This window comes from Channa argus, chromosome 11 (genome assembly GCF_033026475.1).
Source record: "Channa argus isolate prfri chromosome 11, Channa argus male v1.0, whole genome shotgun sequence".
In the NCBI taxonomy this organism is placed as follows: Eukaryota; Metazoa; Chordata; class Actinopteri; order Anabantiformes; family Channidae; genus Channa; species Channa argus.
The window spans coordinates 14209224-14231209 of NC_090207.1; the positions used below are offsets into that span (position 1 = coordinate 14209224).

The 21986-nt window shown below is 41.4% G+C and overlaps 2 protein-coding genes across 9 annotated transcripts; one reads left to right on the forward strand and one right to left on the reverse strand.

Annotated features, from left to right (window-relative positions):
- Window positions 1-775: 775 nt before the first annotated feature.
- On the reverse strand, window positions 776-5317 carry tctn2 (tectonic family member 2). 3 transcript variants are annotated; one of them, XM_067519998.1, is made up of 18 exons: window positions 5178-5317; window positions 4904-5017; window positions 4450-4520; window positions 4097-4298; window positions 3901-4001; window positions 3590-3789; window positions 3352-3472; window positions 3101-3254; window positions 2905-2988; window positions 2703-2825; window positions 2519-2593; window positions 2341-2427; window positions 2123-2240; window positions 1936-2039; window positions 1638-1785; window positions 1358-1501; window positions 1159-1247; window positions 776-1069 (listed from the first exon to the last, which is right to left on the reverse strand). In XM_067519998.1, the coding sequence occupies exons 1-18, from the start codon at window positions 5275-5277 to the stop codon at window positions 948-950; spliced, it is 2157 nt and encodes a 718-aa protein (XP_067376099.1). In that variant the 5' UTR covers window positions 5278-5317; the 3' UTR covers window positions 776-947. The 3 variants fall into 3 exon arrangements, with proteins under 3 accessions (XP_067376099.1, XP_067376098.1, XP_067376100.1); XM_067519997.1 differs by having other exon boundaries at window positions 4450-4523; XM_067519999.1 differs by lacking the exons at window positions 776-1069; window positions 1159-1247 and having other exon boundaries at window positions 1364-1501; window positions 1643-1785; window positions 4450-4523.
- Window positions 5318-8325: 3008 nt separating this feature from the next.
- On the forward strand, window positions 8326-21519 carry si:ch211-225b11.4 (tRNA (32-2'-O)-methyltransferase regulator THADA). 6 transcript variants are annotated; one of them, XM_067519989.1, is made up of 31 exons: window positions 8326-8587; window positions 8723-8903; window positions 8998-9084; window positions 9184-9211; window positions 9292-9440; window positions 9543-9668; window positions 9772-9892; window positions 10066-10211; window positions 10296-10380; window positions 10457-10593; window positions 10939-11136; window positions 11231-11960; window positions 12391-12543; window positions 12653-12762; window positions 12850-13010; window positions 13099-13268; window positions 13552-13716; window positions 13804-13952; window positions 14042-14179; window positions 14265-14369; window positions 14449-14649; window positions 14736-14886; window positions 15168-15420; window positions 15653-15889; window positions 15966-16170; window positions 17309-17497; window positions 18134-18393; window positions 18491-18661; window positions 18746-19012; window positions 19103-19305; window positions 19404-21519. In XM_067519989.1, exons 1-31 carry the CDS (start codon window positions 8466-8468, stop codon window positions 19649-19651), a joined length of 5646 nt encoding a protein of 1881 aa, XP_067376090.1. In that variant the 5' UTR covers window positions 8326-8465; the 3' UTR covers window positions 19652-21519. The 6 variants fall into 6 exon arrangements, with proteins under 6 accessions (XP_067376090.1, XP_067376091.1, XP_067376092.1 ...); XM_067519990.1 differs by having other exon boundaries at window positions 19407-21519; XM_067519991.1 differs by having other exon boundaries at window positions 18134-18381.
- The last annotated feature ends 467 nt before the right edge of the window (window positions 21520-21986 follow it).

Below are 21986 nucleotides of genomic sequence, written 5' to 3' on the forward strand. Positions count from 1 at the left end.
GCCCGCTGCGGTCTGCCAACGAACGATGTCTGGTGGTCCCAGCACCGCATAGAAGACACCAAGCAAAACTGTTCAGCGCAATGATCCCACGATGGTGGAACGAGCTACCAAACGCTACACGCTCAGCTGATTCTCTCCCAATATTCAAAAAACTGCTGAAAACTGAACTCTTCCGCATCTTCCTGCTCTCTTGCACTTGTATCTCGTGAACTGTGAACACTTTACTGATAGGACTTTGCTTTGATGTTTTCTCCTTGACTTAGATTTTTGCTTGCCTTGTACCTCACTTGTAAGTCGCTTTGGATAAAAGCGTCTGCTAAATGACTAAATGTAAATGTAAATGTTTCTAGGTGAAAGTATGATAATGTATGGAAGACGGTAGACACAATAACTATAAAAAAACATTTCCAAAGTGAAAATACACTGAAGCTTCAACGCTAAAAGGATTTTCCAAGCAAAGCTGGAAAAAAGCTAGTATGTCTTGACTGAAATAGCTGTGGATACCTTGTGTACTGGCTAGGTAAACATCAAAGCTAGTAGTCTTAAAAACTTTTAGGGCAACTGTGTGATGTCATTGATGATGTCATAGTTGACATCAAAATATACACAATTTGAAGTTTATAAAAGATATTAAAGCCATATAAACGCAATACACTCAACATTTTAAAGTTTGAACAGTGTTTCAAGCTGATAGTATGCCAAAGTAGCTAGCCACCAAAAAGATGGAAGACGGAAGTGATAATAATAATAATAATAATAATAATAAAGATTAGGATATCATTAGTATGAACGCTCCAGCATTCACAATAGAATATTTTTATTACAAAATGGTTCAATACAACTACTTACACTCTCACAAAAATACTGCAAACGTGTAAAAATATAATATGATAAACAACATCTACTGGGAAAAAGACTAATTATATTTCAGTGGCTTAGGCCATCCTCTAGAGAGCAGCACTGCTCCACGCCTGTCGTATTTGTCTCCATGGAGTTCCAAGAATTGATGCAGTGATAAAGAAGAAAACCAAGATAAGGCCCTTAGCCAGTGACTGAGAATATGGCTCACCTGTGGAATAATATCATGTTATTAATATCATGTTTTCAATTTTCCTAATGATTTCCTGACAGATTTTCAAGATCGATATAAGTTCCCACCTGTGTAATACTTAGTGATGGGAAAGACCAGCTCAGGCCAACACACGTCATTCCTGTTACAGTCATACTCTGTGAAGTTGATCTGATACCTGGAGAAAAAGCAAAAATAGAGGTATGAATCAGGCATCTCATACCTGATATCAGACACTAACATCAAGTTCTTTTTATAAAAAAGCAGTCCTACTGTTTGAGGAAGTATCTGGTTTTTAGTTGTCCGATGTTGGTAGGAATGTCACTAAAGGTGACTGAAGAAGTGATGGGGAACAATTGAGTCTTCATTGGGTCCACACATGGGGAGACATCACCTCCTCCACATTCTACTGCCCATGTGGACAGACTATAGCTAAAAATGCCCCAAATAAAACAGGAATCTTAATCTACAATGGCCTAAATACATTCTAGCTCTGATATTCTGTGACTTAAAATGGAAAACAGCCCCTTACACTGGAAATTGCAATGAGTATACATCTGAGACACACCTGACCTGCAAAGCATGGATTTCCCTCTGAGGTTCACCTTGCACTATGCCTTTGATGAGACTCCAAACATGAATATGCTGGTGAGATGGGATCCCATAGCATGAATCTGTGGTGACTTCCATCACTGGGCTTGAGTTCAGTGTCAAAACTGGAATTTATATGTTGTGCAAAAAAGAAATTTGGAATTTGATGAAACGCTAAGAAAGATGCTTGCTTAAATAAAAATATAATAAACATATATCTTGTTACATACATGGACTGTTTCAAAATAAAACTGTTTCTTGCACCATTTACTCACAGCTTATGTTCAGCCAGCCTGTCATAGTTAGTGGATCTGGGTTTCCACTCTTTGAAACATATGTGCCTGTAACCAAAGCTGCCTGGAAAGAACCAACAGTCTCTCTAAAGGGAAAGAAACTTTTATTACTTTACATAAATATATATGAATATGGTTCTCAAACAGAAACTTATGCTAAGTTACTAACCTCAAGAATTTACACTGAGTCAGATTCTGTTGGCTCACAGGTAAGAGACATCCCGATGTTGAATTCTCTCCGAAGAGGATTTGTTTTTTCTCGGCAGTGTAACAAAGTCCATCACTTACTGTTAGCCAGATTAAAATATGAAGTTGTGTCTTTTAGTTAACGTGTTTGACTAAAATATATGTAATTAAATGTTAAACTACATGCTTATTGGCTTTTACCTGGTTTCCAGAGATTGATTGATGTCCTCTTTATTAGGCCTGTATCCAGTAATTTCCCAGCAATAACTGGCTTTCCCACCTGATATCCTACCATTTAAACAGGTTTCTGTGTCATTAACTGTAACAGATACAGAACAATTCCACAACTATCTTCAAGACAAAGTAATTCTTCCCTCACCTGGGTTCCCCGAGTTTGGTTCATTCATGGTTTCTCCATTTAAAAACACAGCAGAATAACTTGTAGTTAGCACCACTGTGACAGAAGACAGGACACTAAACATTAGCCCTAGTTACATACATAAAAACACACAGATCAGCTTTGGTAATAAGCTAAATCATAGACAAGTGTTATAGGAACTTACCATTTCTATCTAAAGTAATGGTCCCAACAGTGCGTGTCAGTGTGACATTTGTGATGTCATTTGCCTTCCAGGAAAATTTGTAGTCCAGTGCTAAAGTCACATTCTCACATACTAGCCCCCCACCTTCAGATAAATAAAAGAGCTATTTAACATAAGGATAAATTAGTTTAGGCTGTTGTAATGTTAGTAGAAAATGTCATACCCAAAGAGGCAACAGCATCTGTGTGTGAGATAAATGGACTTAGGTCTATGGCCAATTCATCAATTACATCCACTCTGACACCACCTGGAATACATCCAAACAAATAACCCAAAAATTAAAGACAAATAGATTCAAACAGCTGCAGAACATACAGTATATAGCCATTTCTACAGTATGTTAAGCAAGTAAAACATACCTCCTTGCCCACTCCTCAAGTTAATCCCTAAATCTGTTGTTTCTGTTTGTAAGGGAGATGCAGTTGGACAGGAATGTAGCAAATGTCTACAATAGCTTATGAAATTTTTCAAAAATGCTACAGGAGCATTGTTTACACACTGCCCAAACACCATCTGTTGAACAGAAATACTTTAGTTCATACAGCTTTCTCAACATATACAATGCAACAGGTATCTTAGTAAAAGACAACATACATTGCACACAACTAACCTGGGGAATAGTGAAGTACTGGTCATTTATGGTAAGGATGGGACTTCCTTGAACATAAGCATTAACTGGTACCGGAGCTGACAACACAGGCCTTTGGAAGGATGGGCCAGGCTTAGATGCACTGGTCAAGTTAAAGGGTGAAAAATAAATTATAAACATCAAACAATAAATATATACATGTATACAAATGTAAGTTAACACAAATTTAAAAAATCCCACACAATCAAATGTTTCTCACATTGTGTCTCCCTCGTAAAAGAGACCGAGGTAGGGGTTGTTTTCCAGTGGAGAATTGACACACAAAAATGGAAACCAGTCAGGGGTGTTTTCAGAAGCCTGCACCGTGCACTGATAGTCTGGAGCAGGGGAGACCTGTCCACCAAAGGGCCCATGGAGACAGGAGGACACAAAAAGCTTCAATTCTTCAGGGGAACAATCCTGATAGGGAGAAAGAGAAAAATGTAATTGCTAATTAAAACCAAAGGAAACACATTTGCTTAACACTGACCTCTCTTATTATTGGAACATAAGTGTAAGAGATGTAAATACCTTGTCACAGCAGCAGCGTACATCACATGCTCTGAATGTGAGATCACAGGGACAGGAGCCCAGCGGTTGGTACACTTGGTTTGGAATGATCGTTTTATTATCTGAAATGCAAAAGAATTTACTGTTTGTTAAAAACATGTTTACATTCTCAGTGTGAAGGTCCATTATGATGAGATGGAAGTGTTATTTGAATTACCATATCCAGCATTAGTAGGAACCAACAGAGCATTTATCTTGGCCTGGATCAGTAGGGATGATTGAGGTGTGCCATTCACACAAGCAGACACCTGAAGGGTCTCTAGAACACACAGTGGCTTTGGACAGCAGTCTGGGTTTGTCTCATTCTTACCACACAAACGCAGACTTTTAGTCAGTCTCAGCTGAACCCGAACTGCAGTCTGGAGAAACAAAGGTGGAAAAAATAAAACATTTACATTTCAAATCAGCTTTGTCACCGTTCTTACAACTGCTATTAAAACTATGTATAATTTATTTAATTGGTGAGTAAAAACATTTTGAAGATTACGATTTATAAAACTGGCTTCTTACCTTTTCCACCTGCTCACTTGTGAGCACCCATTGTGTTTCCTCAGCCACACATGATGGGGAACCAATGTTTCCTGCTAAAGAAAACGAACAAAACAATAACCACCAAATCTGTCAAAATGGCAACTTATTAGATAATTACAATGGAGCTGCATCTTCGCACTCTTCTATTTTTACCAGGAGAATGGTATATTCTGGCAACTAGACAGTTCGAACAAAAGTTGAAAATATTTGTGGACAAGCAGAACACTGCTCCACAATGAAACTATTTTTTATTGTTTCGATTGTATTTTTTCATAGAGAAATATATATTTTATATGCCTTTATTGAGTAACTATATATCCTGTCAATTAGGTCGTGTCAGTTTATTGTGGCCCGTCTGATAACTGAGATTAATGAGTGTGGTCTGCTGTAAAAAACAAACAAACAAACAAAAAAACTAGGAACCACCACTGACCTGTTGTATTGGAGGGAGAAACTGTCCTCAGATACAGAGAGATGTTCGACGTGTCTCCAATCAAAAGTGAAGATATCGTAGGCCCAGTTGCAGTGAGAAATGACGGCTGGAAAACTGTTGAATATATAGGAGGTATTTTTTTGTACAGCACCTTATGTTAGCAAAATAATGGTAACTTAAAATAAGCATCACTAAATGGTTAGCAATTGACCGATAAGCTCAATTCTCTCCTCCTGTTTAGCTAGTTTGCTAAGGTTAGTTGACAATATCTTACCGACAAAGTTTTGAGCGGGAGCCATGAAAAAGAACAGAAACATATATGTGACCTGTCGTAAAATAGTTGGTAAAAATAAGATATAAACCATGTTAGCCATTGAGTTCGCCTCAGATTATAAAGTCGACATATTTGTAAATTGGATGTGATGTCATGGCAACGTCTTGTTCTGGGGAATTAGGATAAACAAATTTTGCTTAAAGGAACAATAGCGACCTCCCCTGTCCCGGAGTGGTAGAAACAGTTGTGTTTCCTTTGAAATTGTATCCAAGATGTTGTTTGTCTTCTCACTGAGGAACACCAGCGGATGTCAATGAGCATACTAACTCCATAATAGCAAATTAATGTTTTGTGTTATGAGAACATAACTGGCATGTTTTCCAAAGATTGTTGTGGTTTGACCTTGGTCTGTTGGACCCATGTGTTTGAGAGGCAAATCATTGATTGTTATCAGGTCAAGTCAAGTCAAGTCAAGTGGAATCATTTCTACTATACACAGTGGTACACAGTAGAAATGAGATAACGTTCCTCCAAGAACCAAGGTGCTACAAACAACACAAGCTATGTAAAGTGCATCGAGTGCAACCAAGTGCAAACAGTGCAGACGAAAAACAGGACAGACAGGCAGTGTAGACAGACAACACAGGACAGGACACAAAACCCAAGACAGTGCCGACCAGTAAACCTACTGTATACTATTTTACAGTACAGTACAGTACAGTACAGTCAAGTGTGCTAAGGGTGTAAAAAAGAGCAGCATGTAAATAGTATGGTGCATTTAAATCTCTAGCATGTAAACAGTGCAATTGCATTGGAATGTGCAAAAAACAGCATGTAAACAGTGTAGTGCGGTAAATGTAGAATGATAAAAGTAAATAAATAATAAATAAGTGGTGGTGGAATGAGATGAGTAGTGAGTGATGAGAATGTGCTGAGTTCGGTTTGTAGTGTGTTTAAGCTCCATTTCAGTTCTGTGTGTTGAGGAGCCTGATGGCTTGCGGGAAAAAACTGTTGCATAGTCTGGATGTGGTGGCCCGAATGCTTCGGAACCTCTTTCCTGATGGCAGGAGTGTGAAGAGTGTGTGTGATGGGTGTGTGGGGTCGTCCACAATGCTGTTGGCTTTACGGATGCATCGTGTTGTGTAAATGTGCATAATAGAGGGCAGAGAGACTCCAATGATCTTCTCAGCTGTCCTCACTATCCTCTGTAGGGTCTTCCGATCCGCGACGGTGCAGTTCCCAAACCAGGCAGTGATGCAGCTGCTCAGGATGCTCTCAATGGTCCCTCTGTAGAACATGGTCAGGATGGGGGGAGGGAGATGGGCTTTCCTCAGCCTTCTCAGGAAGTAGAGACGCTGCTGGGCTTTCTTGGTGATGGAGCTGGTGTTGACTAACCAGGTGAGGTTGTCCGCCAGATGAACACAAAGGAATTTGGAGCTCTTTACTATCTCCACTGAGGATCCATCGATGATCAATGGAGAATGGTCGCTCTGTGCTCTCCTGAAGTCCACAACCATCTCTTTAGTTTTGTCAACGTTCAGAGACAGGTTGTTTGCTCCACACCAGGCTGTTAACAGTTGCACCTCCTCTCTGTAAGCTGACTCGTCGTTCTTGCTGATTAGACCCACCACAGTCGTGTCATCGGCAAACTTGACTATGTGGTTTAAGCTGTGCATTGCTACACAGTCGTGCGTCAGCAGAGTGAACAGAAGAGGGCTGAGCACACAGCCCTGAGGGGCTCCAGTGCTCAGTGTGGTGGTGCTGGAGCTGTTGTTCCCGATCCGGACTGACTGGGGTCTCCCAGTCAGGAAGTCCAGAATCCAGTTGCAGAGGGAGGTGTTCAGGCCCAGTATGCTCAATTTCTCGATCAGGTGCTGAGGGATGATTGTGTTGAATGCTGAGCTGAAGTCAATGAACAGCATTCGTACGTATGAGTCCTTATTGTCCAGGTGGGTGAGGGCCAGATGGAGGTTTGTGGAGATGGCATCGTCCGTGGAACGATTTGGACCATACGCAAACTGCATGGGGTCCAGGGAGGTTGGGAGTTGGGTCTTAATGTGCCTCATGACGAGCCTCTCGAAGCACTTCATCAGGATGGGTGTGAGCGCGACGGGACGATAGTCATTGAGGCAGGAGACAGTTCTTCTTAGGCACGGGCACAATGGTCGTTGCCTTGAGGCACGTAGGAACAACGTTGCTGCTCAGGATAGATGTTGAAGATGACTTCGAAGACATCCGCTAGCTGTTCTGCGCACTCCCTGAGCACTCTGCCAGGAATGTTGTCTGGTCCAGCAGACTTCCGTGGATTAACTCTGCATAGAGTTTTCCTCACTTCAGCTGTGGTTAGACAGAGCACCTGGTCACTGGGAGGAGGAGTGGACTTCCTCGCCTTCACGTTGTTCTGTGCCTCAAACCGGGCGTGGAAGTGGTTCAGCGCATCTGGGAGGGAGGCGTCGCGGTCACAAGCAGGTGAAGTTGTCTGGTAGTTCGTGATCGCCTGGATGCCCTGCCACATGCGCCGGGTGTCTCCGCTGTCTTGGAAGTGGTCGTGGATTCTCTTTGTGTGTGCGCGCTTAGCCTCTCTAATGGCACGGGACAGTTTGGCCCTTGCTGTTCTTAAGGCCGTCTTGTCCCCTGTTCTGAAGGCAGCGTCTCTTTGTTTTAGCAGCGCACACACGTTACCAGTTATCAACGGCTTCCTGTTGGAGAGTGTAGTGATGGTCTTGGAGATGGTCACATCATCAACGCACTTGCTGATGTAGCTGGTTACTGTTGACGTGTATTCCTCCAAGTTGATGGAATCTCCGTTGGTTGCAGCCTCTCTAAACATTTCCCAGTCAGTGCACTCAAAACAGTCTTGAAGAGCAGAAGTAGCTCCTGCTGGCCAGGTTTTCACCTGTTTCAGAACCGGTTTAGAGCGTCTGACGAGCGGTCTGTATGCTGGAATTAGCATAACATTGGCTTATCGCGTGAGTTCAGGGTCGCCACAGCGGATCATTGTCCGCATGTTGATTTGGCAGTTTTACGCCGGATGCCCTTCCTGACGCAACCCTCCCCAATTTGTGCCGGGCTTGGACAGCTGGGGATGGAAAAATTAGCTTCTGCTAATTTAAAAAAAACAAACTAAAAACCTTCATACGCCAGTCGCTAGGTGCCAGTATGCTGCTGAAATGTCACGATCAACTCTGGTTTCAAAGGACAGAACTAGAGTTGTGTCACGTGACTCGTACCGGGAGTCAATGTGCTGCCAATGTGTTTGTAGAAAAATCAGCGGTGTAAATAAAAACGATGCTGTCGTTTGAAGACTTGATCATAAGTCTGCAGGACTGTGTGATTCGTGAGGACCAAGCTCCTGAAAATGGCAGCCCAAGACTCAGGGTCTTTTTCGATAAAGTGTCTGAATTCTCCAGGTTGGTACCTAACCTCAGCGTGTTTGAGAACTTGATGTATTTAAACTCTCCCGACCCCGTAACTTAAACACCATCACTGTAAGTGATAATTCTCTGTGTCACCCGTTAAATAATGTTTTGATTATGCTTCAACAGGACTAGTGTGAAAAGATCTAAGGAGCGCTGTTTAGACGAGGCTCTCCAGCTGCTGAGACAAATTTCAGAAGCACAGCTTCGCAGTTTAGAGGAGGGCTGCCTCCTGCTTCTTGTCAGACTCCTTCTGTCCATGCAGCTGCAAGTGGTCAATACCTCCACAGCGTGTCGCAAAGTGGACCAGGTCAGCCAAGCAGTGTGTTATTGTCACTGTGACATATCAAAAATAAAATTTTAATGTCACTGAAGCTTTTTTCAAATTTTGTTTTGCTTGACAGATGTTGCAACACTTGGCAAAAGTGAATCATCAGTTGGTTTTTAGAGAAACCCATCACTGTTTGCTCTCCATAGTCAATACTGACCAGGTACAGAGTTCTCACTTTAGTTGCATTTGTATATCTTATTCAGAAATATATATCTCTATAGAGTAATTGCAGATAACCTCCACTTTGTCGCCTTTTTAGATGTTGTGTTTTGAGGATCTGCAGAAAGGTTGGTAAAACTAATGTTACTACAGTATGTTACTGATGTTAAATGAGTTCTTATTAACTTATTTATTTAACTGTTTTTAGCCTGTATGTTCCTGGAAGACAGCGTCATTGGTCATGAGGTGTGGCGGGAGTCATTTCTGTTATGGCTGAATAGAGTGTCTGAATTGTTCCCTGTTATTTTGCAACAAGAATCCCTGAGAGATGGACCACTGTGTTACTTTGCGGTCAAGGTTTGTGAAGAACAGTGTGGTTATTAAATCATGCAGAATGCACTTGATTAATAATTCCATGTCTGATCACTGTTACTGACCTAAGGACTGTGCTCTCTACAGGTGTGTTTGCAGGTATTTCAGCTGTTGTCCAGGGAAGTGGCTCCGCTAGTGTGGGACAAGGAAAATAAGGGCCCAGTAACAGTGCAGACAATACTTCAGGCTCTAATGGACATAATACTTGGACAGGTTTCTTGTTAATACAGTATTTCAGAGTAAATGGTCAGAAGGTAGATATCAGTTTAGTTTTCACTTTTGTTTCATTTTATCATTGAGTATCCCGTTTTTCCAGTGTCTCAACAGGGACACTCGTCTTTTGGCAGGAACAACTGTAGCCATGCTGATCAACACTGGATCAGAGAGCAGAGCTGGAGGAGCAGCTGCCTGGAGTCTGCTACAAGTCTCTCGGTTAGGTAGGTGATCACAAACACTGCTGGACACAGCACGAGCACCCGTGTAGGTAAAATATAAATAGTATTGCCTTTTTATCACATTTTGTTTTTTGTTGTATACTATATATACTATATACTACAAATTCCATAGGGTTTGAATGTGTGGGATAACTGTTATTCCTGGTATTTCCTAGCGCCCTGGCACCTATCTGTTGGAGCTCTTGAGGTGGAGTGCCACCCTAAAGGGCAGGATGGAGTGGATAGGCTGGCTGTGAGCAGGGGGCTTCTGACCGGTTGTCGGCCTAACATTCTGCTCAGTTCACATGTGGATGCCACAGAAGTAAATCTAATTAAAATGCATGTCAAAAACATGTCTTACTATTGTTTTGCCTGCTCCCATCACCACAATTTTCTTTTTTTTCAGGCGTGTTTATTACTGACAGGTTTATTTCCTCTGGTTTACGCATTGTGTGAGGAGAAGTGTGATTGTCACTACTTCGCTGTTGAAGGTGAGAGATGGCGAGGCTATTTGTTCTTGTAATGAAATGTCAATATTTTCTGTGTAAATATGACATGTTCTTGCAGTATTATCACTGTGGCTAAAGAAAGTTAAAGAATGTCTGGCTGATATCTGGAAGATGACAGGTGTTCGTCTTCTGCCTGACAACAGCAGCTTGCAGCAACAGCTCATTCACATTATCTGGACCAATGCGGAAAGCCCAGTGAGTCTTATTAACATCATATTATTCTAAATCACAGGAAAGGACAATTTAGTTTGACAGCTTAAGGCAGGACATTGTGTACAGCACACTAGATTGTATCGTAATTTGACCACGTGCCATTACTAAATAATCAGAATGCAGTTTTGTTTGCCCATGTTTACATGCAGAAAGATTAAAGAGTTCATGTGTTATTCCAAAAAATAGTTTTAAGTACAACCTAGTGTAACATCTGCTCTGAAAACCTCACATATTCAGGAACAGGCAATTTCACATTACCCTCTCAAAAGATTCTAGACATTAATGCCAGAACGGTTCAGTGACATCTGTCTGTCTGTGCACTGGCAGGTGGAAAGGGTTTCAGAATTTATTCGCACTGCTTTTTGTCTCCTGCTGGACCTCTATGAGATGGACTGTAAGCAGTTTTGTGACACAAAGAAGACTTTGTATTGTACTCTACTGGAGCGAATAATTATGCTACCTTGGGAAACCAAAGCAAAATATCACCACCTCTGTGCCCTGCTGCCATATCTGGGTACTGACCAGGTGAGGATTAAGGGTTATTAGTGTTAATATTGTTTTAATGTAGTCATTATTAAGGGTCATAATAACAGTAATGGATGTTTCCTTATTTAATCAGGTGCTGGATCAATATGCCGAAATTCCTAATCATCTCCTCAAGTGCTTGTCAACAAATCATCTGTCACCATGTGGATCAGAGCTTTATAAGTGTCTAATCCAGCAGCAGAGACAAGAGCTGTGCAGTGGTTCACAAATGTCGGCTTCATGTACTGAGCTGGATCTGGCCAATCACTGGGCAAAGCTTTGGCGGCCCGTTCTTCATGAGGCCCTGATGTCTGATGTGGCTCTTTTACAGCACAACAGTTCAACGCACTTACTACCCTGCACCTTTCAAGTCTTCCCGTCTGCTCTGGAACCTCTGCTGGCCTCACTGGACCCCTTTGCCCCTGGCCACCTTCCCGCCTGGGCTTGTATCATGAGCTCCTATCGAGCCACAACTGGAGGTTCTCCCTGGGCTCTGCAGGGTGGCTTAACCCTTGAAACCTTGCAGTTGGCTTTAGGATCTGCAGATGACAAAGTCCGTCTAGCTGCTTTAAATATTCTGTGCTGTAGCTCAAAGAGCAAAGACCCTCCTACTACAGAAGAAATATCAGCAATGAGGATGTTTATTCCTCAGAACCTAAACTGCGAGTCCTCGCCTTTCCGCCAACATTTTCAGGCTGGAGTGAAGAAGTTTCTGGTTCGTATCAGAGATTGCTGCTTGGCGCAAGTCAGAGGACAGACAGGAAAAAAGAAAGGAGATGCCACCCACTCAGTGAAGGCACAGAATGTACTGGAGCAGGGAATAGGTAAGATAACTCCCAGCTTGTTTTATATGCACAAAAAAATCAGTTTTATATTTATCAAGCTGTGTTTATATCCTATCTCCTAAATTAAATTTCTAAACTGTTTACTTTAACATTCCTAGAATTATTATACAGTATACTCGTTGAATTACAAGTTTCTGTGTTTTAATATATCCCTTGAATGCTGACTAGATCACTAATAATTAATCACAAATAGAAACCTTCAGGGCAAACTGAACATTCTGTGGAAAAACTCTTAATTACAGTGATATAAGCTGCTATACAAATATCACAAGGAAGATTAAATACGCAAACCTTTTGAATTGAAATTCCAGAGTCTCAAGAATCACTTGATAACACTGGCAAATGTTATCTACCTTTGTGACAAATGTTGACAGTTCTTTTGTTTTGTGCCTTCTTGTATATAATGTAGGGTTTGTGGACTGGTTGTATCAGCTTCCATACAGCTATCTGGCACCAGGACACAGTTATCAGAGAAAGAAGACTGTGTTGTTGTTGCTTTCTGCAGTCTTAGAGACCTGCACAGACACCTGGAATCCAGACAAAAAGAAGGGACAACCTCCTGGTCAGTTAGTAAAGCGAGTAATTCTAAAACAAATGCTTGTTTTCTTTTATATTTTTTTTATATTTTTTTGGTTTGGAATAGAAATGACTTCATCAATTCCTTTTTGCAGCCAATATAGGGTCTCTTATTAACTGTTCCAGACAAAGAGGACAATGGGACTTTTTCCATAGGACAAAACAACTGGTCCTTATCAGCTGTCTAGAAGATTCTACAAATGAGGTGGAGCTGCATTTACCTGAGATAACTGATTGAGGTTTATTATGGATTATTGTAGAGGGTTATTAAGAGACTTTCTTTCCTTTTCAGATTCGGGAGCTCTCAGCTGGGTTATTGTTGAGATTTTTCCCACCCACTTTTCCAGATGATATCGCTGCTGTGCTACTTACACGAACCAAACAGCTTCTGTGCAGTCCTCGGGTGCAGGAGGCTCAGATGGGAGCACTGATGATGAAAGTCCTCTTTCAGAAGTAAGACTTGCCTTCTACATTTCTTTATTTAGAACTCTGTCTGCTTTAGATGTGAAGAATGAGCATGTATTTGTTGTTCTATTTGTAGATTACGTGACCAGCCTAAAGACTATGGGGTGAACCATAACATTACAGTCGGCAGTGAAAGTAACCCCAAAGCTTCCTGCATGGTCCGAGTCCTGGTGAAGGAGCTAGAGGAGCACTATCTGACAGCCAAGGCAGACATGATGTGTTCTGCCAGAACCAAGCCTATACATGGTGAAACTTAACATTTGCAATACTAACATTTACTGTAAATCTGTGGTTCTCCACCCTGGTCCTCAAGTACCCCTGTTCTGCTTGTTTTCCAACCTACACATTACTGATTAGTTCGATCAGGTCTGTTCAGTCCACCAGGAGTTGGAAGATACCATGTTAGGCGAGGATAGAGTGGGGAAAGACAGGAGTAGGCAGGAGTATTTGAGTAGCAGAATTTAGACCCACTGTCTTAAATGAATTTAAACCTTTTATTATTTAAATCCTGTTGTGAATGGCGTTACAGGTGTTCTAAGTGCTCTTCAGAGGTGTTTGCTTGAGGCTGCCATCAGTGTCTATGACACACTTGACAACATATTGATCACTGAAGTGCTGGGCCTGCTGGAGAATATCTCTCTACTGCTGCTCAGTGTTCTGTATGGAGACCAGAAAGCTTGTGCCACCAAAAAGGGTAATCAAGCAATCTGCATAAACAATATTGTTTTAGGAATAATGTTCACACATCTCTGATTTATGACACCGCTGTCTTCTCTCTTAGATGCTCCTCCTTCTTTTTGTGATATGGGCAATGCCATCAACTCACTGATAGCCCAAGCTTCAGGAGGAGGCCAAGGAGAGGGAGAAGAGTGTGTCCTGCTGTCTGAAGAGCACAGCCTCATTCTTACCTGCTGCTGGGTCTCCCTCAAGGTAAAATGGAACCAAATGCAACATTTACATATATTTGATCTCTGCCTACATTGCTTTTACTATTGCTTGCTCTCTTATTTTCTTGTTAGGAAATAGGAATCTTTTTAGGTTTGCTAGTGGAAAAAATTATCACTGAATCCAAACCTGGCAAATCCCTTTTGACAAAAGAGGACCTGGAAAGAGCATCTGAAGTATTCAAGAATATTCTTCTCAAATGTCGTCACTGGGTAACTTTGATTAATTTGAGACAGTAAGTCTGAATCAACTCAAATCTCATGTTCTTATTTGAAAAAAACTATTTCTCTTCACCAGGGGGCAGTAGAGGGATGCTGTATAGGATTCACCAGGTTCTGTACATCTCTGTTGAGCAGCAGTGATCTGGAGCTTAGGGATATCCCCGCTCAGATGCTAAAACAAGTAAGTGCTGATGCATACTTAATAAATGGAGATGCTGGATTATTTGCTTATTGATATTTCCTTTTCAATCTCTTGATAGGGATTGCAGGTTTTGCAGTCTCCACGTTCTACTTCTGTGACCAGGCGTGCAGCAGGGTTGCCAATGCTCATCCTGTGTGTTGTATCAGCAGAGGAGGCCAGTAAAGCCAGACCACTGTTAGCTCACAGTATGCAAACTTTATTGGATACAGCCCGATCCCCTCTACCTGAGAACTGGGACCAAACACTAGACCTGCCTCAGGTTTGCAGACACAGCAACAAGAATTAGGATGTTTGTCTTTTCACACAGAGACAGACACGGTCACATACTTGTTCTTATTTTCAAAGGTGTGTGCAGTTCACACTCTGCAGGCCCTGGTTCGTGGCTCAGGTTTGGGAGTAGCTGTCCTTCAGTTTGCCCCTGCTGTAGTCATCTTGTCCCTCACTTTGCTCAGTTCTCCCTGCTGGGCCATGAGGAATGCTGCTCTGCAACTTTACAGTAAGAGACACTTACACTGGTTGGGAAAAACAGGCAAACTTGTAATTATTCACAACTTGGAACTCTTAAACAGACTTCTCAAATCTATGATTCTATGTTAAACACTTTTGAACCTTTAGTGTCTATGTTGCTTCTGTCTAAGTGGTTTGCTGGAAAATTACTACACAAACTCATCTGCGTTGGGCTTGGGTCTGATTCAAATAGAAAAATGCAGCCCGATCCATGGTCTAAGGAACATTAAGAGCGTTGTTGTGTTTATATCTCTCAAATTCCATCTCCAGGTTCTCTGTGCTCACGGATGCTCGGCCAGCGCCCTAACAATGAAGAAGGTGGTCCTGCCCAACGTGGCATGTCCCCCAGTGCTTTCTTCTTCCACTACCCAGGGCTCCAATCCTTCCTCCTGGGCGAGCTGAGAGAAGCAGCACAAGACCTTCAGGGCCCACCTAATGAGGCCAAGCTATACCTCCAGCCCTCACTCTACCCTGTCCTCACTCTGTTAGCCCAACTCCAGCCCGGAGTGCAAGACTCAACAGAGTGATTACTGTCTACACTTTAATAATTCCTCATAGCAGTGTATTTTATTCAGATTTTTTTTCTGCAACCAATGTTAAACCTTCTTCTTCACTCAGTCGTTTGTTATTTTATTATCATTATTATTATTATTATTATTATTATTATACAAAGAGAAGATTAGAAATGTATGAATCTCCATACTGGATGTTTGACTTAGTTTTTTATGTATTTGTTTTCTTTTTCTTTTTTTCAGAAATTTGTCTGACTTCCTGCCTACTTTGCTCCAGCTAGCTGCAAATCCTGTATACAGTGTGAGAGTGATGGCCTCAAAGGCTTTGGTTGCCATGACTCCCCCCTCACAGTACATGAACATCCTCATCAAACTGACTGCTCAACTGCCCAGTCCAAAGGAGTGCTGCTGTCACAACCGGCTCCACGGGCAGCTGCTTCAGATCAAAGCTATGCTAGAAAGAGCTCTCTACACAGACAGGTTAGATTTAAAAGAGCTCTTTATTCATCCATTATACATTTTAGACTTTGATATCATGCTGTGTTTCTGTTGACAGTGCCCCCTTAGCAGACATGCATGAGGTCCTGAAACGGGTTAGTGGCTCACTGTGGCTGGTGACTGAAGCTCAACATTGCCCACTAGTCAGAGCAGTGTACCTCAGTGTGGCCGAGTCACTAAGAAGTTTCTGTAGTAAGGGCTACCTGTCGAAGCTTAGTGACACGCTCATGCAAGACCTCCAAAGACCTCAACAAGGGCTTCAGGTAGGTGAGGCATACTCTGATGCACCTATAAACAAACAAACAAAAAAAAAAGTTTAGGGAACATTTTAGGGTTCTTTTGGCATTGACTTGGGGAAACTGCATTTGAATTGTATGCATGTAAAAATATTCAACTTTAATTGTTGATTATTTTTAACAGAATATTTATGTTGATACAATATAAAATTCAACATTTAAAGCTAAAATGCCCTAAAATGTGGTCAGTAGTGTTTCTTTATAACATTAAATACTGACAATTAAAAGACAAGTTAAGAAAGCATCGTTAAGCCGTATGGGATTTAAACCAGCAGTGTTTCAGTCAAATAGTAAATAAGTGGTATCAGTGTTATAAGTGTGATTTGTCAGAAATTCAAACCAGCAAAGGGGGGAGCTTGTTTCATGAGCTCAAACACAAACACCAGAATCTAAGGAGGAGATCATCCTAGTTAACAAACTCCTTTAATTGAGAAAGGTTTGTCAGCGTCTTTAAGTAAAAAAAAATAAGACTTAAATTATATTTTCATAATTATCAGGCCTCAGCCAACACGACTGTGTTCTTACACTCCTCAAAGAAATACACACACACACACACCCTGCAGATAACGACTAAAGTTAAAAGTTTGTTTTGGCTTTTGCCTTGGCTATGTCATAATCACAGCTATGGTTTGTCAGCTACAGCCACAAACAATTCCAGAGTGTAGAAATCTATAGGTTAACTACATTGACTAACTCCACTATTAGGCCACTGTATCTGTAGTAGCTCTAATGACACAAACCTGCACAAGACAACTGAGGGTGCACCACGTCATTATAAGTCACTATTGGTGTTGTTCAATGCACAATACTGCAGTGTAATACAACTCCTCTGTGTGTAAATCAGAAAGATACTACTGCAAAATATATTGCTCGGAAATGAAAAAATATTACATAGGAATGCACAGTTATTACAAGGTAACAGAAGAGTACTTCAGTAAAAAACATTACTTTGTGTGTAACACTGTTTTAGCTTTGGAAGAAAATAGTGCACTGTTGTAGGACCCCCCCCCCCCCCAATCTTATTGTAAGTAAATGGATCAGACAACCCTTTTTAGGGCCAGTTTTCAGGAGCCATTGACAAGGATACTTTGTGTTGTCTCCACAGGTTGGGTTGTCATCCTTCCAACAACAAGCCGTCTACTTTCTGTGTGCAGATCTAAAGTGGGCGTGTCAAATCTGGAATAACTTCTCTGCAACAAGTCCTGATCTTAGGCTCTCATTATTTATGTGGGTGGTGGATGGGCAGGGTACACCACACACAAGCTTGAAAGTGTTGATCCAGAGGGTGTTGCAGGTGAGACTTCAGTATGAACAAAACAACTTTTTTTAAAAACTTGTTGGACATCTTCACAATGGAAAAGTACACTGGGAAAGCAAAAATAGGCTTAGGTATAATGCCATTTCAGACTGAAATCTGGTGAGAGATCTCCTTTATCGTTGCACACAAAAAAGGGTGTTTCTCTAAGCTATTGTGTAATTAGGGAAACACAAAGTATAGTCAATCTGAGAAAATCTGCCGTTTTTATATGCTGTGTTTAAGCTTATGCAGGTCATTTAGATAAACCTTCCAACATGTTCCATTATCTAGACCACCCAGTTGTACTTTTCTATGTATATCCTGTTCAGTTTTTAATGGACTTTCTTTATATAGGCTTGGTGAGATGTGACTGCATTTCTTTGGGTCATTGGGTAAAGAGAGGGACTGTTTATATGGCACTTGCTATTCTTAATACAGCATTTTATCGGACTAGGGCACCCAGGCTTCACGTACTTGTATATGTTTGGTTGTTGCAATGTTTATATTTGCAAAAGTTGTGATAAAAGCACACCAAAAGATTCTTTAGTCTCATTCCATGTGTTTAACTTTTGGGCGTTTTGTCATAATTTAACAAACACACTAAAGCACTGTGTTGGTGTTGTCTGTCTGCAGTCAAACCTGAGGGAGGCATTGTTGAGCCACAGCGTGGAGTACCGCAAAAACTATCTTGCAGCCTTAATAGCAGTAATGGCCAAAGATGATTACACTTCACCCCATCATCTTTCTCAGTCAGTCCCTCTGGAGGAGCCATTTCTGCCTGAGTGTCTGGATTTGTTGCTTTGGAATCTAGAGGAACAGCAAGGCGGGCCAGAGTTTCTGTCCCAGGCTCTCTATGCTGCTAGTTTACTGGTATCCCGGAGGTCAGACTCCAGGTTTAAGTTTTTTGTTTGTTTGTTTTTAACTTTATCAAAATGTCACAAAATGCAACACCTGCAGCTATGATGTTCTATTTATCTTTGTGCAAAACAGGCATACGACGTCTGTGTTCCAGCGCTTGTGTAGCATCTTGGAATGCCACCGGTCTCCAGAGGTGCCTGAAGTGCTCAGAATGGCATGTGCTGAGGCTCTGTGTGTAGCTGGAGTTCCGTTAATGAGCCACAGCCAGAGGGAACACAGCACTCTGCCGGCCATTATGATTAGGTATGACTGAAGTCAAATAGTGTTGTCTATCAACTGATACGCTGTGATGAATTGTAATTCAAATTATTCAAGTTTTCCTTTTAGGTTGATCAACACAGGCCTTTACTTGCTGCAGGACCAAACCCAGCAGGTGAGGATGAAAGCGGCCTGTTTTACCTCTGCACTGCACCACGTGAGAAGACGAAAGACAAAGAGCAGTGTCTACCTTATGCAGGTCAACTTGGCTCTGCCACTCCTATTGGACCTGCTGCTGGAGATATACTGGGATACTCCAGCCACATTGGAGATGCTGCTCTCTCATCTACCTCAGTGTGACCTCCATTTGGTGCTGAGAGAGGCCTCAGAGATGCGGTATACTCTCTTTCTAAATCAATACACTGTTACCAAAAAAGAGTACTGCTGATAAAGTGCTTAGCTGTCATCGTTTTTCTTTCTAATCAGGTCTTCCAGTCTGTATCAGCAGGATGAGGCGAATGTGTTTGCAGAGCCCTCTGTGATGTCTGCACAAATCCTGCCTTACCTGCTGCAGATGGCTGAAAAATACTCTGAATCAACTGCTTTGGCACAAACCCTGAGGACATGGGTAGAGCAGACTGCTGCACAGCTGCTTGACAGCCTCACAGTTTGCAAAGAGATTGTGCCAGGTAACACATTAGCTCATCTGTATAAATGTAAGAATATAATTCATACATTCTTAAAATGTCTATGTTCTCTATGTAAAATGTGTTTATTCTTTCTCAAGCAGGGAAATTGACCCCAAACTGGCTGACTCTTCTCATGGACCCACGTTTCCACAGCACTATGTGTGGTGTGGTTACCAGGTCTTCCTTCCTCCTCCAACTGCTGAAAACCTCAGAAGATGTGGGACACATTTGTGATCCTTTATCGCTGCACAAAGCTTTGCAGGAAGTTTGTAGCTTGCTCATTCAGAGCGGTGTCCACTTCCCCTGTGCTTTAACATTTGCTGGGGCTGGAGAGCTGCCACTATAACAGAACACAGGAGCTTTTTTTATGTACACTCTGTGATCAAAGAACTTTTTTTCAACATCGCCCAGGATAAACTTTCCTTGGGATATTTTTAGAATGATTATGACATGTACATTTGAAGCCTTATGAATGAGTAGTGCAGCTGCTGATGCAGCAGTTACCAGGCCTTGGCAGGCTGACTTATGCAAGAGCTCAGTGGCTGCATTCACCCGTATTATCATCATATTACTTACACAAAGAAGGTACCCACTGGGCATCGATTGCCAAGTGAACTGACACGGACGAGGACACTGTAGCAAAACAGTTGCTTCTCGCAATCTCACTGCTTGTTTTTGCAAATGGGCCTCATAGCATTTAGTTTCATTGAGCTTTATTTGTGTTTTTAGATCCTTTTTTTAAATAGAAAAACAGCATATAATGTATTACTAGGTCTGTTTTTAAGACCAACAATATGCTCAGTCTTACTATCACATCAGGGCTAAGTTTTCTCAGCACTAGCAGAGTTGAGACTGATGCAATGATGTAATGCAACAGCATCTGTTCATATTGGCCACTTGGTGCCCAGCAGGGAAATACATGTGTGGTTTAATGCTCCATTAGAGGTCTTTCCTGGCTAAGCGTCCATTTTCTAACCTCACAAGATCTGAAGATGATTGACTAGCAGTCTTACGTAACCAGATAGAACATTGCTTTTGTATGAGATGGGTGGCTCTAATTTGACAAAATTAGATATGAAGGGATTGAACATACTATGTTTGGCCATATTAGGCAATAATTGAATGTACATGGAAGTTTTTATGGTTGTACATTGTATAGTTTTCTCAGAACCGACAATATCAACCAATTTATCAACATCTAACAAAACCACCAAAGCTGCAGTTACACTTTTTGACTTTTCTTGCAGTTTTACATTCATCTGTGTATCCATAAGGTGCCTCTACTTTAGGGTTCAATCTAGTTCCAGTGTATTCATGAAATATTGTACTTGTGAGCATTTAAATTAGGTATCAGTGGGGCTGCAGTGGTTCAGTTGTTAGAGTTGTTGCCTACCGACCATAGGTTTGCGCCATGCTCTTACTGACCACATGTCGAAGTGTCCCTGGACAAGACACTGAACCCCCAGCAGCCCATCCCCAGCTACACAGCGCGGTCCCAAGCCTTGTATAAATTGGGGAGGGTTGCATCAGGAAGGGCATCCGGCGTTAAAACTGTGCCAAATCAACATGCAGACAAATGCCACAGTCACAGGATAAGCTGAAAGGACAAAAAAACATCAACAATATAACAGGTATAAAGGTTTTATTAATACATGAAGCTTGTAAATTTACTCACAGCCTACACCAAAATCAACAACTGGTATGACACAGTACAGTACATATAAAAATTATTCACTTTCCTTGGAAGTTTTCACCTTTTGTTTAATTGCAATATTGGATCAATGTAGATTTAATTTGTCTTTTGTTTGACTTAAGATTACAGAAATGCTTGTTAATGTCTACAAAGTAATCCAAATAAATTACAAATAAAGATAAGAAAATAATTGGTTGCTGACTTCACTCCCTTTTAAAGTTTTTAATTTTTTTGTCCTTTCGGCTTATCCCTTGAGTTAAGGGTCACCACAGTGGATCATTGTCTGCATGTTGATTTGGCACTGTTTTTTACCGTCGGATGCCCTTCCTGACGCAACCCTCCACAATTTCTACCGGGCTTGGACCAGCACTTAACTTATCTAAATAACTTACCTAAATCATGCTGGTGCAGCCTAATGGTTTCAAAAGCCACACTTGAAACCATTGTCATTGTTTTTACTTTGTAATCCAAGATTTTCATTTAAATGTATGCCTTTTATTAAAGAAAATATTAAGAAACAATTAAGCTGCTGACTGTATGACTGTTACCAAAAACAAATCCATATAAGCCAGTTTTGTAGTTCCACTGATGGAGCAGTTAAACAAGTTTGGTGAATCTGACTAGAGGCAGTTGTATGAATAAGCCCCAGAGGAATAAGCTAAGTAATTTAGAAAAAGGACACTTAAATGTCATTACATGAAGCTTATTTTGTGCAAGAGTGTGTTTCTGCCTCAAGTGAAGTGAGGTTAAGGTGAGTCTGTAAACTGACTCTGACTTATGAAAAGCTTTTGCTTCTGTTAGTGGATGTGCTGAGTCTGTGGAACCTGTGTCTTGCTAATTAAATGATCAACTATGGCAACAGGGAGAAGGACGAAGTAGGAACAAACATTGGGAGCACATACATAAAGAAATGTACACTGCTTGGATCATAACAGAGTGTTTTTTGAATTGTTGGATCCCAACTTCTAAAGTTGAAAAAGTAATTGTT

Coding starts and splice junctions, on each gene's coding strand:
- tctn2 (XM_067519997.1), bottom strand. CDS start 5,277: ATGGCTAACATGGTTTATATCTTATTTTTACCAACTATTTTACGACAG. Junction 2,594..2,702: donor CATTACTTTAGATAGAAATG/GTAAGTTCCTAT, acceptor CTTCTGTCACAG/TGGTGCTAACTACAAGTTAT. Junction 2,241..2,340: donor AATCAATCTCTGGAAACCAG/GTAAAAGCCAAT, acceptor TCTGGCTAACAG/TAAGTGATGGACTTTGTTAC.
- si:ch211-225b11.4 (XM_067519989.1), top strand. CDS start 8,466: ATGCTGTCGTTTGAAGACTTGATCATAAGTCTGCAGGACTGTGTGATT. Junction 14,180..14,264: donor TTCTCAAATGTCGTCACTGG/GTAACTTTGATT, acceptor TCTCTTCACCAG/GGGGCAGTAGAGGGATGCTG. Junction 16,171..17,308: donor GACCTCAACAAGGGCTTCAG/GTAGGTGAGGCA, acceptor TTGTCTCCACAG/GTTGGGTTGTCATCCTTCCA.